Source organism: Choristoneura fumiferana, chromosome 28, assembly GCF_025370935.1.
Source record: "Choristoneura fumiferana chromosome 28, NRCan_CFum_1, whole genome shotgun sequence".
NCBI lineage: Eukaryota > Metazoa > Arthropoda > Insecta > Lepidoptera > Tortricidae > Choristoneura > Choristoneura fumiferana.
The window spans coordinates 6,739,610-6,759,267 of record NC_133499.1 but is presented as its reverse complement, the minus strand read 5'-3'; the positions used below and the strand labels follow the sequence as shown (position 1 = coordinate 6,759,267).

Genomic DNA, 19,658 nt, shown 5'->3' with positions numbered 1-19,658 from the left:
AAAAAAGGGATTGTTTCCCTTTGCAATTATAGGGGGCGACACTAGCGCAAACCGTAAAGAAACCGCCATGGCAACGTCAGTTCTCTTTATATTTTGTCGCCATGACAGATCATAATCATGACCAAAGAGCATTAATACCTATAGAAATCATGACATATTTATGAGTTACAAAATAAATGATATTTACGTCGACAGTAGCGATGGAGCTATATTTCCAAAAAAATAATTGAAATAATATGATACTACGGCATCCTACGGACATTTAAGATACTCGAAAAACATAAACCATAAACATATATGGTATGTGCTAGTGCTGCTCTCTGACGGGATAACATTGCAGTAACATTCCCTATTGTTTGACGGCGTCAGGGCCCCATTTGTGGAATTAAACCATAAAAGGAACTGTTGGTCTAATGTAAATATATTTTAAGACTTCATCGAATTATTTTTTGTAGTTGTTGTATGTAATCGTTATGACTTGATAGTATTATGAGGAAATTATGATAAGAGATTAAATGTGGTCACATATCTGGAAGCCTTTATTTCATTGCATTTTCTACTATAAATAAATAAATATCGTGGGACACTTGACACTAAATTGACCTAGTCCCAAACTAAGCAAAGCTAATGTTATGGGCACTAGGAAACGGAAAAACATAGGTACTTAACCCCTTTTTACCGCCGCCGCCGACATGACCACTATGGCACTTTTTTCAGCTGTCCTGTTTTACCGACCGTCCCGGTCAAAGGTTTAATAAGGTAGAGGCGATTTAGCGACCACTTTCATTAAGTTGGAAACTGAACCTTATTAAATTCATAATACTGCACAATTTTCATTGTAATTATTGATAAACTAACCAACAAAAAGTTGGAAAACCCCCTAACCGATTTTGATGAAACATGTCTGAGAACTGTCTCTAGAAAACCCGCACTCAAATCGGTCCACCCGTTTCACAGACAGACACACATAGCGGTCAAACTTATAACACCCCTCTTTTTGCGTCGGAGGTTAAAAATCGACTAGCTTTAAAAATATTGTTTGCCAGGTATGTATTCGATAGTATGCTCCAATAAATAGGGCCTTATAAAGGGTTAAATGAAATACTTTTTTTTTATACGACTGGATGGCAAACGAGCGAGTGGGTCTCCTGATGGTAAGAGATCACCACCGCCCATAGACACCTGCGACACCAGGGGTATTTCAGATGCGTTGCCAACCTAGAGGCCTTAGATGGGATACCTCAAGTGCCAGTAATTTCACCGGCTGTCTTACTCTCCACGCCGAAAAACAACAGAGCAAGCACTGCTGCTTCACGGCAGGATTAGCGAGCAAGATGGTGGTAGCAATCCGGGCGGACCTTGCACAAGGTCCTATCACCTGCAAAACATATTTAACACCCAAGAATCGAGAACAAACATTCGTATTTTTCATACACCAGGGATCGAACCCGGTACCCAAGCTTCGCAGTCAGGTAACCACTGGGCTATCTGGTAGTCATACTACTTCTAATGTCGGCGGCCGATCGTAAAATCCGCCAAATCACGAAATCCCTAGGCATATCGTGAAATAGCGCCATTTCATGAATTGGCTAAGGGACATCCGCCCCATCGTTCAAACTCAACGTTTAACGATTTGCGTACTGACGTTTAAACAGATCATGAAATTCCTAGGCATTATCATGAAACGCCGCCATATCGGTTCTGGCGCTTCGCCGGCCGCTCCCACGGTACGCTCGCTTCACTCGCTCGGCTCGTGCATTGTGGTCACGATTAATACTAACCACTCCTCGCTTCGCTCGTCGTACCTAAATTTTTTTTTCGGCATATCACGATGTGCCCGGTATAGAGCTAGGAATATCGACGAATGCGTTGCTCTAATCGATCTGCCGTATTGTTTCTCAGGCACATCGTCATGATCTGGCAGATTTTAAGATCGGCCGCCGACATCTACACGAAATAAAACACTTTCTAGATATAAATATTTATTCGACAACTTGAATCCCATTTTATCAATACAGGTATTCGACATTATGCCTGAAATAAACTCATTTTGAAATGAATTCCATTAGGTACATAACCAAAAACCTTTATGCCAGAACTTTACTTTGCATATTATTCAAAATATAAATGCACTATATTGTTTCTGTCTGTTCGTAGAGTTGATAATTGGGTTAAACTTTTTAGTGTATGATACTCTGTCCCGTAACTCAGGCACAATACAAGTAATACGCAGTATTTCGACTTCATACTAGCACTCGAATCGACGCACGCACAGCCAAGCGTCATTTACACGGCCGCTAACCAAACTTCGCAAGACTAAGCTACGCAGTGCCACGCCGCCAGTGTTGCCACTTTAGCCACTTTTTAGCTAGATCTAGCCACTTTTACGAAATAGTTAGCTACAAAAAAATTTTTAGTGGCCAAATTTTTTAGCTACACGTTATAGCCACTTAATACGGTTACTACCTACTTAAGTATTACCGCTGTTTCAATCAATTTCAATTTGTAATGTAAAACGTACTTAAGCGCAAAACTAAAAAACCTGAAAAAACTGAAGAAGCCGGACCTTCAACAAGTTCAACAACACAAGATGACATCGATTTTGAAGACATTTTTTCTATAAAAAAAAGTATTATGAATAAATAACTTATTATTATACATATATTTTTTTATTATAAATAATTATTTATGGAAAAATGTCTTCAAAATCGATGTAAGGGAAAGAAATATAAAAAGTAAAGATCACATGTTGGCTTTTTTTTAGCCACTTCTAGCTACTTTTAACACAGTATTTTTTTTCTAAACTAGCCACTTTTTACCGTATGTTTAGCTACTTCTTTGGGCAAGGTGGCAACACTGCACGCCGCGCGCCGCGTTGTCCGGTCGCTGGTAGTGCTGCGCCGCGCCGCCGCTCTATTCGCCTCGTTTCGATTCGATAACGTGGCTATAGCCCTCGGTACTAACTTCATAAGAATGAGATTTTTTTATGTGATAAAATTCAACAAGTCATTTCGAACTTGCCGCAATAGACGCATTTTTTTTCTATTGCCAACTTATAATTTAATAAATAATCATATGTTGTATTCCTACACCTAAAATTACACACATACAATAAAAATCTACACACGTCTGTTTTACTTTTTGTAGACGCCAACCCTAGCGCTCCGCCCAGCCGAAGGTATAAATTTGGAAAATACGGCAGAGTGAATCTACTGCCTATTACTTGTATTGTGACTCAGGACCGTTACCGGTTCACTGTAACCAAATTATAATACCAAGTTCCTAGTACGCCAAAACAGATTATAGGTAGATACTATACCCCGTAAAATCATGCATTTTATAAGTAACTCAGGGGACAATATAGCAGGGGAGAATATATTTTGGAAATATAATTCTATCGTTACCAGAATAAAAAAATAATAATACGACATTATGGCATCCTACGGACATTTAAGACTAAAAAAACTGTTTATCATTTATGCTAGTGCTGCATTCTGTCCGCAGAACATTAATTAAACCTTACGGTGGTAAAATAAATCTTGGTCGACTATACATAGATGTCAATGACCTTTCCCCATTTAGCAACATGGACTCCCCTACTACAACGCTCACTGAGTGCGTGAGGGTTTCAACAGAGGCGAAATATCGCTAGATGGCGTTAGTTTAGAGGACGTTTGCTTGCGATTGGTTCATTTACTTATTTTTCTACTCCTATACTGTAATCTGTGATTTACTTAATCACGAACAGTAATATAACAGCATACATAACAAGATTCTGGAAAAGTCTATATTGTCTATTCCCCATAACAGCACTGTATCGTAATGTTGCTAAAACGATACTGTAACCACTTACTTTTTTTTCTTAATTCGTACATGCTAAGGTGCAGCCAGTTATATTACATATTTCATATGGCTTTTATACAGAATAAAAATTTTCCGAGCATAATCCATAGCCTGCCAACATAAGTAACGCGTATTTTAACATCATCACTGGCAAGTAAACGTTAATCAAAAACAAAATTTTCATATTTATCTCTTGTTTACCTTCTTTTTGCGTTTGCCATACTTTTTACTAAAGTATGAAAACGTTTAAAGTTTACTATTTCTCTAATTTTGTATTGTAATTACTAAGTACCCAGTCGAAGAAAAAGTATTGTATGCAACGTTGTATAAGTAAGTCAAAAAAAGCTCGTGGCGTCTTTTTCTTACGATGTTCGCTAAAGCTCACATCGTAACTCGCGCCACTCACCTTTTTTGAACCCTGTTATACAACTGTTGCATAAAATACTATTAACCAATCACGAGCAAACGTCAAACGGAGCTCACGACACTAACGCCATCTAGCGATATCTCGCCTGCGTGAAACCCTCATTAGGAGATTTAATAACCGCTAATGATCATTCCCTTTTCGACGGCGTCTGCCTTCTCCTTGCCAGCCAGGAGTTGGATCAGGGACAGCCCAAACCAGTAGGCGGTTCCGGGACCCTGAAAAAAAGATTAGTATTTGATAGGGTATTTTTTTATTTCATACTTTTTAGATGTTCCTGTGAAAAGATTGCTTAATAACGCAGTTTTCCACCAGAGTGTTGCGAGGGATGTGTTTTTCAACCAATAGAAACGCTTCATTTACACATCCTTGCACAGCACATCTCTGGTGGAAACAGCTGAGCGGAGCGAGGCGAGGTAAATGAGGCGTTCCTATTGGTTCATGAAAAATACATCCCTAAAAACCTGTAGCATAGTAAAATAGGAGAAATATGTAAACTCCGACCCTTTAGAAGACTTAACTGCCTACTCCGGCGCAGACGCTTAGGGTTGTCAATGTCTATTTTAGATTAATTGTCTACCAAAGTTAACTTAAAATTGTCTTATGTCTGTGTCAGACAAACAAGATTTTATGGCGCTATATTATTATACTAAAGTTAAAAATATTATTTATGAATTCGCCGGATTGGCGATATGGCGACTGTGTATATAATACTCATGTTTACGTACACATAATACTATAACTATCATCATCATCAGGCCTACGCGTCTGTTCCAGACGAATTTTGGCGTGGCGCCTGTGCACAACGTCTTTGGTGACTGACCAGACCGATGCGAGAGCCACATGTTCGCCCATAATACTATATAATTATAGGTGGGTAGGTATCTATTATTTTTTCATGTGTCCTTGCACGAAACTATTACACTACACTTATGTACTACAAATTTACAACTATACCTAATACAAAAAATACGTACGTACGAGTACGCGAACGTAAAAGGTGATCATCGCGCAAGACGAGCGAGCTAAAATCAAAACGTAAGGCGCCGACGGCAGCGCAGCCTTGACTAAAGAAAACTTAATCCACCTTAAATCATCAGTGTGTGCGTACCGGCGCCAACCAATTTAAACCGCGCGTTCTACTTTTGTTTGAAGTGAACTTACTTCTATTTCACTATGCCTGTAGGCACTCACCCGGCTAGTAACAACATTGTCGTCAACGACGACCCTCTCTCCCTCCACGTAAGTGTAGTCTCCTGTGATATGATCCTTGGTGGTCGGATAGGAGGTCACTTTCTTGCCGCGACCAATGCCATGGGCCACAAATGCTGTGGGCGCTGGAACAATACAAAGTCAAAATCAAAACAAACCTTTTCACTTGTTATGCTCGTAAACTTTGTCTTTACGGATCTAGGCGACGCGACATAAAATGAACTTTTTATGCTCTAGTGCATAAAGTAAAATCTTCGTCTAACACCAAGGCGATCAGGTGTCAACAGCCACAAACAAAAAAGTTTCTGTAATTTTTTTTTGTAGTTTTTAATTTATAAAAAACTAAAAAAACTAAATTTTATAGCTTGAAAAATAAAGGGCATCTAATAAGTGAACAATTATTTCCACTGTTGCTATTTATTTCCTCGCAATCGAAGTGAAAAACAGAGTATAAAACTCGAGCATTAAACCCATTTTCCCCTCAATCGCCGTGGCGGCTCGGGTGGCTATAAGAAAGCCTCGGGTAAAATGACTCGTTTTATGCTGTTGTTGTACAATCCAAATGTATCTGTCGGCGGCCAATCGTAAAACCCGCCAGATCACGAAATTCCTGGCGCCATTTCATAATATGCCTAAAAGTTGGCCAGGCATATCATGATGTGCCTGAGAAACAATACGGCAGATCGATTAGAGCAACGCATTCGTCGATATTCCTAGCTCTATACCGGGCACATCGTGATATGCCCAAAAAAAGAAAAATTTAGGTACGACGAGCGAAGCGAGGAGTGGTTAGTATTAATCGTGACCACAACGCACGAGCCGAGCGAGTGAAGCGAGCGAGAGAGAATCGATATTGCTAGGCGATGTCACTAGGCGAATCGTTAAACGGTAAGTTTTGAACAATATGACGGATGTCCCTTAGCTAATTCATGAAATGGCGCAATTAGACTGGCATCTACTTGTAGCTACGTAGTGCAAAGCTCTGTTTACCAGCACAAATGGCCGCGACGATCTTGCCGGCTTTCTCATGTTCCTTTAACAGCGTGCCGACGACGGACGACTTGGAGAGGCGCTCGGACCCCTCCAGGCCCCCAGGAAGGATCACCTGCCACATATACAAATAGAAATAAAATAATATGTAGCTATGTACTACTAAGATAGAGGATAAGTCCGCCTTTGTACTTAACACTTTACTTTCTTTTCTGTAACCTTTTTGTTTTTCCATTTAGTACAATAAAGAGTATAAACAAACAAACAAACAATATTATAAATGCGAAAGTTTGTATGTACGTGTGTGTGTGTGTGTGTGTGTGTGTGTGTGTGTGTGTGTGTGTGTGTGTGTGTGTGTGTGTGTGTGCGCGTGTGTGGCTGGACAATTTGGGTGGAATTTAGTATGTACATACATACCGATATTCCCATGGGATAGGGATAATCTCGAAATAACCGTAAGCTGTGTGCTGAGCAGAGTCCTTTTGGCATCACACTATAGCGCAACGTCTCTAATTTCTCTCTCTTCTCCTCTTCATGTTTTGACTGTATCTTTGTTGTGATGTAGTGTGTTTTTACTTTTTTTATTGTCAATAAATGTGAGATTGAGTTTGAATTAATAATGTAATTCTCAGTCAGGAATTTCAATTCTACTGCTTTATACAGGCCCCTCTTCCCCACTGGGCACACTGGGCACGTGCCCAGGGTCCCGCGATGCATTGGGCCCCCCTAGGACTAGTCCCTACTCCATTACCAAATGATAACCGACAGCTACTCTACTCTCAGGTTCTCAAATGGCGTCCGCGGACCGGGAGACAAGCTGTCGGTAGGCCTCCAACAAGATGGAGCGACGACTTGGTTAAGATCGCGGGGTCGCGGTGGATGCGGAAAGCACAAGACCGGTCTGAGTGGAGAGCCTTGGGGGAGGCCTATATCCAGCAGTGGACGTCTTTCAGCTGACATGATGATGACTCTACTCTTGCCTGAAAATCAGGCTTACCAAATGCAGCATGTTGTGCCCAGGGCCTCTAATAGGTGAAAGACGGCCCTGGCTATATACAATGATGCTCTATCTCTCTCTTTCACCATGTTATCAGATAGTTCCACTTACCGCATCATACTCAGGTTTGTTAGCCAGTGCATCAGCTAACGACTGATCTGGCACTAAGGTGACTTGACGAGAGCAGAGGACCGGGGTGCAGCCATCCAAGCCTGCCAGTATTACAGTCACCTGAAATAATCAGACAAGCTGCAGTTAAAGGACAGTGATAAAGCTATGTATAAGGGGGAGGGTTAGAGGAGTATGAGCTGAGAGCTGCTCTGAGCGAGGATAGGTAGGTAAATGAAAATAAAAAAAAAATATATATATATATTTGAGACAAAATATCACAATACATAAGGAAATTAACAATGAAACCTAACCAACAAAAAGTTGGAAAACCCCCGACTCTGTCACTACAATATTCAATATCTCTAAACACGGCTGACCCGATTTTGATAAAACATGTCTAAGAACGATTGCTGATACAGAAAAGTCAGGATTTGACTTGCTCTCCTAAAATATTTAGAATTTTAGACTATTAGTGGCTGTTAGTATCTGAACTGTGAATATTTCTGCAGTGATGCTGAGTACACATTGTTTACTAACATTCTAATGTAGTGAAAGTGATTAATTTTAGTGAAATAAACAATTTTAGTATAAGTGACTATTAAACTACCCCAATTATATTTATTCAAACTTAATACATTTTCAAGTCAAGTTGTAAGTGGTTTGTTTATGATGGAGTCTGAGGATGAGGAAGAAAGTTGCAATGCCATTTTGAGTGGGAATTTGACACGAGAAGAAATCAGTCAAATTATATTAGGGCCCGAAACAGAATGGGAAAACAAGGACATGGAGCGGGGTGAATCTGGTCGTAAAAGGGGGAGAGAAGAGGCCTCATCAGAGTCTGACGAGATGTTGCTGACGCAAGGTTTCACTTTGGTACATGGCAGAAATAAGAAAAGAGACCAACGTGACTCTCCACATAGAGATTATGAAGTTTCTATTAGCAGCAAGGAGGCTCTACCAAAGAAAATTGGTATGGCAAAACTTCTTAAGGATGAAAATATTACTGGGATAATAAAAGTGGTGTATAGGAGCCCGTATAAACTACTGATACGATTTAAAGACAATGAGTCAGCTGGCACACTAGTGAACTGCACGCAAATTACATCCAGAGGCTGGAGTTGTCGAAAAACAAATGAACTGACATACGTTTATGGAGTAGTAAGAGATGTTGATTTGGAAATTGAGGATGAGAAGATAAAAGATGAGTTACAGTGTGGGATAGAGATCATAGATGTAAAGAGGCTTAATAAAAGAGACAAAGAGGGCAAATGGACTAAAAGTGAAAAGGTACGCTTACGGTTTAAAGGCTCCGACTTACCTACATATGTTTATTCATATGGGATAAGGATGGAAGTCGAGCCATATATATTTCCTGTGACACAGTGCAGCAGGTGTTGGAAATTTGGCCATATTAAGAATTTTTGCCCATCTAACAAACCAATATGTCCTAAATGTGGCGCCGATCATGAAAATTGTGAAGCCAGTGTTTTCAAATGCGTCAACTGTAAAGGAAATCATATGTCTGTGGTGAAAAGCCTGTGCCCAGCTTTTCACAGGGAGAAAAAGGTGAGAGAAGTTATGGCCGAGTACAAATGTACCTATAAGAGGGCACTATTAAAAATTCGAGAGGGTAGTCCTACTCCTGAGAAATTTGATGATAGGGAAGAATTTGAAGACCGCCCTCAACATGAAGAAACGCTTGAAAATCCCACTCCACAGTCAGCAACTACCTTATATGTGGATGTTCTAAAGAGAGGTAATTTTAACACCAATAAAAACATAAAAATAAATAAGCCAAAAGCTACAGGAAAAGGGGAAAATAATCGAACAAAGAAAAATGTATCACAAGAAAAGCTGGCAGGGAAAAACCCTATGGAGAACAACGACAGAGAAGAGAAAGAAGAGTCAGAGACTGGGCCGCAGAACCAGCAGAATAGTAAAAAGGATAAACAAGGATTTGGGATTTTTAGGAGATTTATTGCAAAAATGAAGGAAATATTAATGTCGAGGGATGGATGGGAAGAAAAATTACACAAGGTAGTGAGATATATAGCAGAGGAGATCAAACTATTATTAAAGGAATGTTGGAATTTTGATACATTGCTGAATATCCTAAGTTTCTCTTGTGATGGCCAGACAAAGTAAAATTGACGTTTTGAACATTCTTCAGTGGAATGCGCACAGTATCAAGGCTAAGTTAAAGGAATTAGAGAATATCTTCATTCAGGACAAGGTTCACATAGGATTTATCAGTGAAACCTGGTTATCTGAACAGGATTGCATTAATATAAGCAACTATAATGTGTTGAGACTGGACAGGGATGATGGTTATGGAGGGGTATGCGTTTTCTCACATAAATCGGTTAAATTGCTACCTTATACATTTGATACACCTAATCCTAACCTTGAGGTACAAATTGTGACTATTGAAAATGTTGCAGGGTTAAAAAACATAGTCTCTATATACTGTCCGAACTCCCAGCGCATTAAACAAAGTGATTGGGATAGTTTATTCGGAATTTTTGATAAAGAGACTATTATATTAGGAGATATGAATACTCACCACTTGCTATGGTCGTATAAGACAGACACCAAGGGAGAAAAGCTATATAAGGCCATGTTTGAGCACAACTACATTTGTCTGAATAATGGGGCTCATACCAGGATCAGACTAGCGGATGGCCAGTTGCAGCAATCTTCTCCTGATGTGACGTTTGCGTCGACTGATATCTCACTTAAATGTACATGGATGGTTTCAAATGAATCGCTAGGGAGTGATCATTTAATAATAAAATTAAAATTTGGCTACGAAAAATCTAAAACTCCTATCTTAAGAAGAAATTTTAAAAAAGCTGATTGGAAGCAATACACGGATAAAACAGGCTCGTTTTTTGATAATCAACAATGGTCGCTAAATGTTCAGCAAAATTATGACACATTCGTCAGGGGCGTCAATACCGCAGCTGATACATCTATACCGTGGATTAAACAATCTCAGGACCCAACCAACAAATTCTCCCCTAAGTCATATTGGTGCCCAGAGATCTCTGAAGCTGTAGCACAAAGACGACTAGCTTTAAAATATTTTCGTAGAAACCCAACGCCTAGCAATTTTAGTACCTTGCAAATAAAAATCTCAAAAGCTCGACAATTAATTAGGAAGAGAAGTTCGGTAGCATGGAGAGAATTTTGTACAAATATTGACACTGAAACTTCGCCTTCAGAGATGTGGAGAAAAATGAGATGGATGAAAGGGAAGCCAAGGGGAGACAGTACTTTTGATCCAGCCAAGGCGTCAGAATTGCTGCAATCATTGACACCAGATTCCGTTGAAGAGCCTTTACCAGTATTTTCTAGTAGTTGTAATAATATATTAGAGAGAGGAATTACTATGCCAGAACTTGTTAACTCACTTAAGCGTAAAGATACTGCTCCAGGTACTGATAATATTTCATATACTATGATATACAACTTACCAAGTTCTGGCAAAGCAATGCTTCTATATATCTATAATCTTGTCCTGGTGACTGGCGAGGTACCTGCACAGTGGCGAAATATTAGAGTGGTTCCCATACCAAAATCTGGTCAACCATCATCACTAAGACCAATCTCTCTGATGTCTTGCCCTTGTAAGGTGTTTCATTACATTATTATGAAAAGGCTCGAGTGGTATGTTGAGAGCCAAGGTCTTTTGTCACCATCGACAATTGGATTCAGAAGATCAAGGTCCTGTATTGATAATTTGGTGCGTTTAGTTTCTACTATTCAGATAGGATTGTCAAAGGGAACTGCTGTTGTCGCTTGCTTCCTCGATATAGAAAACGCATATAATAGAGTTAATATTGGCTTTCTTGTGAGGATGTTGGAAAGAATAGGAATTGGAAGAAAGATATGCCAGTATTTGTGGAATTTTCTGTCCAGTAGAAAACTTCAAATCTTTGGCTTAAATAGTAACATTTTGGAAAGACATACAAATCTTGGGCTAGCGCAGGGTGATCCACTATCTCCATTGCTTTTCAATATTGTCACAATGGATATTTGCAAAAAAGTATCTAACATTTCTATATCTCAATATGCAGATGACTTTGTTATGTATAAGGTTGTGGAGGAAAGCTTTGGTTCTGTTGTTGATAACATTAACATGAATTTGGAACTTGTTGTAGAGCTGTTAAATGATATGGGTTTGTCACTGTCCGATAAGAAATCAAACATTTGTATATTCAGCAGAGCCAGAAGACAATATGATAATATAGAAATAAAAATAAATAACAACTTGGTGAACGTAGTTAAAAAAATCAAATATCTTGGACTTTGGTTCGATTCTTCTCTTCGTTGGGGTTTGCACATCAAAGAAATTTGTTCAAAAGTATATAAATACATTAATATATTAAAAATTCTAGCTGGTACTTCTTGGGGTGTTCACCCAACACACCTAAGATGTCTTTACATATCATTGATTAGAAGTAGATTAGATTATGGCAGTTTCTTGTATGGATCATGTGCAAACTCGCACTTGAATAAGTTGGACATTGTGCAGAATCGTGCTTTGCGTATATGTGGAGGATTTATTCGGAGCACTCCAATTCATGTGATGCAGAACGAACTCTGTTTGCCACCTCTTTCAGTCCGCAGACAGTTTTTGGCATCACGTTACTGGCTCAGAGTTGGTTCTGTATCGAGCGATGAAACTATTGAACTCCTGCAGCAGTTGTCTGGGCAGTGCGAACTTAGTTATTGGACCAACAAAGCAAAGCCAATGCTTGTCGCGGTGAACAATTTTTTTAGAGAGGTAGATATGCATAGAGCTCCCATATTGGATATGTATACAATTGGTATATGGGTATCATATATTGACATTCAGGCTTGTGTTAAATGTTTTGTAGATAGTGTAAGCAAACCAAAACGAAGTGTACCAATTGATTGCCTTAAGAATAATGTCATCCAAATGATGGTTCAAGAATATGATGGATTCTATAAATTGTTTACAGATGGATCCAAGAGTATGGGGGTTGGGGCTGCATTTTTTGATCCACAGTTGAACATCTCTAAGCAATTTAATTTGGATTCTAGAATCTGTATAATGAGAGCAGAGCTAATTGCCATATATGAAGCTCTTTTATATGCTCAGACTATTGAAAAGAGCAAGGTAGTTATACTTTCGGATTCGAGAAGTGCACTTCAACACCTGGCTCAGTGTGTCTCGGGTTCCCGAGGTATGCCGGTAGCCTATGATGTCATAAAACTTATATATTTCTTGCAATGTAACCACACCCAAATTGTTTTGCAATGGATTCCATCTCATGTGGGGGTAGCTGGTAATGAGCGGGCAGATAGATTGGCTAGCCTGGCTGTCACAGGGGGGATTGATCGTGTTTCTAAGCCATATGGTACTGAATTAGTGCAACTGGCTAAGGAGGAGTGCGTTTCCAAATGGCAGGAACTTTTTAGTGCAGCATCGTTGACAAAGGGCATTTGGTATGGTACCATGCAGAATAAGGTATTTAAAGTTCCCTGGTTTGATTGTGCCGGCCTTTCCAGGGGCCTTCTTGTGTCAGCACTACGTGTTCGATCTGGTCACATTCCACTTAATTGTTTTTTGCATTTGATGAGAGTTGTGCAATCACCTTTGTGTATGGGATGTGATAAGACTGAAGACCTTATTCACTTTCTTGTGGAATGTGATCAGAATAAGGAGATCAGAGTCAGGTATTTGGATGGTATGGGCTTGTTTAATGGAGGTGTAAATGTAATTCTCAGTCGACCGCTTTCAGAAGAAGCGACGCGAATTTACAGATTCATTGGACGGGCCTTTGCATCCAGAGACGTGGTTTCAGTGCAAGGGAGAGTGTAATATCTGTCTTTAGTGTGGTGTATATATCTGAGGCTCCCCATGAGGCTGACATAGTCACATTTGGTGTGCTAAAGCCTCGTTAAAATATTAGAAGGAAAAAAAAAAAAAAAAGAATTGCTAGAACCGGCTTTCAACTAATTTAAAAGCGGCCAAGAGCGTGTCGGACACGCCCAAAATAGGGTTCCGTAGCCATTACGAAAAATATAAGTAATATTTTCCTAAGGATTTCGTATTTTATACCTTAGGCTGCTATTTACTCTTAAACTACTAATAATTCTCAAGCACACTTAGCCGTTATAGTTTTCCTTGAAAGTTTGATATCATCATCCCAGCCTATATAGTCCACTGCAGGCACAGGCTCCCTCAGAATGAGAGGGCTTGGGCCATAGTTCCCACGCGGGCCAGAAAGTTCAGAAAGTTTGATATACTTACTACCATTCTGAATTTTTTCAAAATTTTTCCACCACCTCCCTCAGTTTAAGAGCTACGGTGCCACAGACAGACACACATTCACAGCATTCTACACTTGCACTGAACGTAGATATAGTTAGTGTTTAGTTTTGTAACTAAGGAACCCCCCTGTATTGTATGTAGTTTAAAAAATGATGTGTAAAAGTGATCATTGCGGCCTATTTGAATTTAAACTACTTTGTTTATTTTTAATTTCTATTTATAATTTCCTAAAAGTTGGTATCCAAAGGTTATCTCAGAGATCTCCCATTCGCGATAAGACTGCATGTTGTTTACTTCTCCCCTCTCTTCATCCCTATGACAATTCAAAAGTGCTATGAGGATTCCGGGCTCTGTTCATGACACATTCCTCACCACGCATCCTCGTCTACCTCTCTCTGGTGGAAAGGCAAATTTTTAAGTACTTACACCGGCTCTTCGCAACATGTCGACAGTTATAATGGTTTCCATCTCTTCGGCGCCTTGAGCCAAGATTACCAGCGCTGACTTCGACATTTTGGATGTTAGCGTACTGGGGAAAGATAAAGTATTAAAATTTAGAAGAAGATGGTACAAAGAATTATTATTTGATATAAAAAAAGCGGTGGAAGAAAATATTTGCAGGTTACCTATATTTTTTTTATCACACTAGACCAAAGCCTAGCTTAGAGCATATAAAAATGCTGGTATAGAACCATAAAATGGACATACCTTTTTTGAAAGTTGCAAAATCCTAGTGGATTAAGTATTTCGCGTCTAGCCGCCGAGAATTTTTGTAGAAAACAAGTTGTTTTGACCAGAATTCTCCGGAATAACATTAAAATGTTGACAGCCGTAACTTTTTAAATATTTGATTAGCTGCAATGTGCTAGGCGGAGCGGAGCTTTTGCGGGGCTAATTTTATTTATCTACTAGATAGAAAGTTGTGTTTTTAAATAACGATTACATCATTAAAGGTCACTATATCACTTTGACCTTTATATAATGTAATAATTTTAATTTTATGCTAACGAATCGCAATGCAACATTACGTTTCATTTTTAAATAAAGTCAAATCAACATCGAATTGGCTTTTAATAATTTATTTCTTAAGTCAGTACGACGTAATAAATCACTTTTTTTAACATGCCATAAACAAGTATAGAGATTACTACATTCGTCCTTCCCATCCCGAACACGTTACATCTCCTCAATGAGTCGACGAGGGGTCGCACTGTCCGGTGGCTTTGGCGTCGTGTAGCCGGGTGATCATAACAGCACGTGGTGCCCCTGGGTGTTCTCTTGTGGTGATGCTACTGGACTTGGGTGTTGGCTGCATGGAGAAGAGGTTTCAGGTGGTGGAGAAACTTCCGCACTTGAGGGAATGCTTAGTGGCGTTGGTGTTTGAGTAGGAGTCGGATTGGGTGTTCGAAAGGGTGGTGACGACAGTGTTCCTGGAGGACTATCTGTCAATGATGCTTGATGTGAGTTTTCTAGTGGTGGGTTCGCAGGTAGTGATTCCGATGGCAATCTAGGACGGATATGATCAGCGTGCCGGCGAATATTACCACCTCTTGGAGTTGAAATGATGTAAGCATAACGATGTTTCCGTTCGGTTACGACTCCTGGTTGCCAGGTTTTCTGCAATCGTGTTCTATGATAAATTGCGTCACCGGGCGTATACTCTGAATTTTTATTTGTGGTTTCATTTATAGTGGCCTGTACGTGTTGGTACTGCCAAGTTCTTCGTTTGTTTGGTCGTATGTTCGATAACAAACAATTCAACTGTCGTCCAAACATGATTTCAGCTGGTGATTTGCCAGTAGTGGTATGTGGTGTGATCCGGTAAGTGAAAAGAAATTCTTGTAGACGCTGTTGCTGGGAGCCTGATGAGGATGAGTATCTGGTTTTGAATGTGCGTACGAGTCTCTCCGCTAAGCCATTAGTTCTTGGGTGATAAGGTGATGACCTGATATGTAATATTCCTTGACGTTGACAGTACATTTTGAATTCTGTTGACGTGAATTGTGGTCCGTTGTCAGATACGATCATTAGTGGTAGACCAAATGTGCAAATATGTCGTCCAAGACGGAGCACAAGTTTAAAGTGGTAATGCTTCTCATTGGTCTCACTTCAATCCACTTGGACAACGCGTCACTTAAAACAGCCAATAGGTGCCTTCGTAAGGACCTGCGAAGTCGATGTGTATCCTTTCCCACACTTGATCTGGAATTGACCACGAGTAAATGGGAAGTTCTGGATTGTGTGGTCTATGTTGTTGACATCTAGTACATCTCTTGACGTAATTGTCTATGTCTTCGTCAATCGATGGCCACCAAACATAGAAACGAGCAAGTGCTTTCATTGCTGATATGCCTGGGTGACCTCTATGAAGGTAAGTCAAAACTTTTTGCTGTAGGTTTGTTGGTATAATCATTCTTCCTTGCCACATAATGATTTTATTTTCTACAGAGAGTTCGTTGCGTTTTCTGAAGAAATGTTTTATGTCGTTAGTATATTCAAGTTCTCTCCATCCAGTTTTTATGTACTTTAAAACGTCCATTAGTGTCTTATCTTGAGCAGTTTTCTCTCTCAAGATGTCTTCAGAAAGATGTAAATCAGCCATCCTAGTTCCTAAAAGGTGTGACTCAATTCTGTGTACTACTCGTTCTGTTTTTGATGGCCGAGTCTCACAGTTGGGCAGTCTTGATAAGCAATCAGCTAGTACATTATTTTCTCCCTTTGATAACATATTTCGTAATTGTAACTGCCTATTATTAGTGCCCACCTCACAAGTCTGTTGTTAGCAAGTTTAGGAAGGTTACGTTGTGAGCCTAATATATGTATCAGAGGTTTGTGGTCAGTCACCAAGGTAAATTTTGTGCCACGTAAGTACTGGTCAAACTTCTTTATTCCAAAAAGAATCGCTAGAGCTTCTCGATCTATAACAGAATACTTTGTTTCTGCAGAACGTAATTTCCTCGATGCGAAAGCTATAGGCTGTTCATTGATTCCATTTTTGTGATATAACACGGCTCCCACTCCCTTCTCTGAAGCATCACAAGCAAGGAAAATGGGGCGGTTTTCATCAAATGCTGTTAAGGGTTTTGATGCGGCTATACATTTCTTTGTTTTTTCAAAAATGTGTCTTTCACGCTCTGTCCATCGCCATGGGTGTCTTCCGCTCGTCAGTTCATGTAGGTCCGCACAAAGTCCATGTAAGTGAGGTATGAAGCGTTCATAGAAATTGACAAAGCCAAGAAATGATCGTAATTCCTTTGAATTAGTTGGTTCAGTTGCTTTGGATATAGCTTCAATCTTTTTTGTAGTAGGGCGTATGCCGTCTTTGTTTATTTTGTGTCCGAGGTATTCTATTTCATTTTTCAGGAAGGAGCACTTTTTCAAATTAACCTTGAGTCCTGCTTTCAACAAGCGTTCAAAAATTATACTAAGAGTACGTAAATGTCCGTCCATATCTTTGCCTGTCACTGCAATGTCATCAAAATATACTGCTGTTTGGGTATATCTCTTAGCAGTTTGTCAGATAGTGTTGGAATATGGACGGAGCTGTGGAGATTCCGAAAGGCATTCTGTTGTATTGAAAATACCCTTTATGCGTTGACAGGGTAAGATATTTCTTTGACTCCGGTGCTATTTCAAACTGCAAGTAAGCGTCTTTGAGATCAATTTTCGAAAAAAGTTGGCCATGCGCCAGATTCTGTCGTAGTTGGTCAAATAGTGGGACTGGGTGTAGATGTTTTACAAGAACAGGATTTAGTGTACTTCTGTAGTCTCCGCAAATTCTAATATCACCGTTTGGTTTACGACGTTGACTGTGGGCGTGGCCCACTCCACAGGCGTCAAGTTCGGATCGACTTCATTAATAATCCCTTCAGAAACAAGGCGATCTATTTCTTTTTCAATATTTCGTTTCATTCCAAATTTGATAGGCCGTGCCGGTAGATGGACAGGCTCTGCTCCTGGTTTGACATGGATATTAACTTGATAGTCGTTTACTTTGCCGAGTTTGCCGTCGAAAAGTTGTTCATATTTTTTTATGATATGTTGAAGCGTTGTATGGTTTACCTTTTTGATAGAGTATACAGGTTTTGGAAATTCCATCCCAAAAATCTCACTCCATTGTAACCCAAAAAGCATCGGGTCAGCGTTTTTCATGACTACTACAGGTACAATTTTCTGTTTGTTATCAACTTCTACTGTCACTTCTGATAAGCCCTTTGATTTTAGTTTGTAGTTGCAATATGCTTTTAACTTGGGTGCTTTAGTTAAAGTTGGAGCTCCTATTTGTCGCCAAAATTGCGTGCTTATAATTGAATATGCAGAGCCGGGGTCCCAGTCCATAGTGCAGCGTTTTCCGTTGATTAGTACATCGATTCTTTTACAGTCCTTGTTATGCGCCTGTGCAATACTGCATACTAATTCATCGCCCGAGTTGCTGTATTCCGAGGTACTTGAACTATTATTGCCTGTAGTGTCTGTTACACGCTGTAGCCTGTGTCGTGATTTTTGTGGCTTGTCTTTCACAAGGTATGCTCGACCAGATTTAATGCAACAGCTTTCGTAGTGTCCAGCAGTGCCGCATTCTTCGCACGTATGTGTCTTGGCTGGGCAGTTGGAAAAGTTATGCGTATCATATTTTCCACAGCGAAGGCATTGGTTGGAACGTATTTTGCGTGGACTTCGGTAGGTTTCATTTCGTAGACTGTTATTTTGTTTGGGTTTGGTCTTTTGTATTCTTTTAATGTTCGTTGGTGGTGTGTCATGTTCGGCTTGTTCACGGGACTGAGCAACGGCGAAGAGCTGTGCGAATGTGACTTCTGTGGTTTCGCCATTGTACGTTTGTTTCAAATCTGGCCACTTTTGTTTTAAATCCGTTTCTAATTCTGTATGATTTAGCCCAGTTGCGAATCTGTCGCGGAGTTGTCGTTCTAATAAATAGTCGTCATAATCACAGTCTTCACTCAAGCTCTTTAGTCGGTTGGCGTAGTGTTCCATCGATTCGTTCTCATCTCTAACACAATTCCAAAACTCTGTGAGAGCTCTATATCGTGTTCTCTTGACGCGGTATAAGTCTAGTAATTTGTGCGTATATCGCTATATGTGCTCGTGTCGAAATTCGGTGTGAGTGCTGTTTTACTTCCCGGAAGATGTCGGGAGTAATGCTGTTCAAAAGGAGATCCTTTTTAAGGGCGTCATTATTGGTTACACCATGTATTGTACATTTGGCTTCGAAAAAATCCATGTAATCGCTTACCCGATAGTTGGCGGGGTTGTATTTTTCCATTGAAAATGTCTTAATTACAGCCATCCTGCTGGGTGGCTGTTGTGAGGTACCAGCGCTCGTCACGCTGCCATCTGTTGGTGTCATAGTAGCCGTCGCCTGTGTCGGTGTTTGGGCGAGAGCTATTTTTAATATTTGTAACATTTGCTCCTGTTGTGCCTGTTGAGCGCTCAGGAATTTCGCGAATTGTTCGGCGTCCATCTCGTCGCCAATAAAATAAAGTCAAATCAACATCGAATTGGCTTTTAATAATTTATTTTCTTAAGTCAGTACGACGTAATAAATCACTTTTTTTAACATGCCATAAACAAGTATAGAGATTACTACAATTTTGTTTGTGAAATTTGATAAATATTAAAATTGCGTTTATTTCTGAGCGAAATTATTCATTTTCTGATCTCGATTTCTGAACGTAAGCCTCCATTTTCTATGGTTTTGTGTTGCCATGTTTTATAGTGTTCCAGTAAATTTTCGGAATTTAATTCTTACAAAAAAGTAC

General features: G+C 39.7%; 2 protein-coding genes and 1 pseudogene across 2 annotated transcripts; 1 reads left to right on the top strand and 2 right to left on the bottom strand.

Moving 5' to 3' along the window:
* Positions 1-4,290: 4,290 nt before the first annotated feature.
* LOC141443683 (protein dj-1beta-like) lies at positions 4,291-14,826 on the bottom strand. Its single transcript, XM_074109028.1, has 6 exons — positions 14,590-14,826; positions 14,308-14,410; positions 7,578-7,697; positions 6,470-6,584; positions 5,462-5,604; positions 4,291-4,485 (listed from the first exon to the last, which is right to left on the bottom strand). The coding sequence occupies exons 1-6, from the start codon at positions 14,694-14,696 to the stop codon at positions 4,381-4,383; spliced, it is 693 nt and encodes a 230-aa protein (XP_073965129.1). The 5' UTR covers positions 14,697-14,826; the 3' UTR covers positions 4,291-4,380.
* On the top strand, positions 7,997-10,857 carry LOC141443682 (uncharacterized). Its single transcript, XM_074109027.1, has one exon. It carries the CDS (start codon positions 8,244-8,246, stop codon positions 9,720-9,722), a length of 1,479 nt encoding a protein of 492 aa, XP_073965128.1. The 5' UTR covers positions 7,997-8,243; the 3' UTR covers positions 9,723-10,857.
* A 2,560-nt stretch (positions 14,827-17,386) lies between the features above and the next one.
* LOC141443766 (uncharacterized) lies at positions 17,387-19,426 on the bottom strand (annotated as a pseudogene).
* Positions 19,427-19,658: the final 232 nt, after the last annotated feature.

Coding starts and splice junctions, on each gene's coding strand:
- LOC141443682 (XM_074109027.1), top strand. CDS start 8,244: ATGATGGAGTCTGAGGATGAGGAAGAAAGTTGCAATGCCATTTTGAGT.
- LOC141443683 (XM_074109028.1), bottom strand. CDS start 14,696: ATGTTATTCCGGAGAATTCTGGTCAAAACAACTTGTTTTCTACAAAAA. Junction 7,698..14,307: donor ACATGTTGCGAAGAGCCGGT/GTAAGTACTTAA, acceptor TGATTATTTCAG/GTGACTGTAATACTGGCAGG. Junction 4,486..5,461: donor ACAATGTTGTTACTAGCCGG/GTGAGTGCCTAC, acceptor TCTTTTTTTCAG/GGTCCCGGAACCGCCTACTG.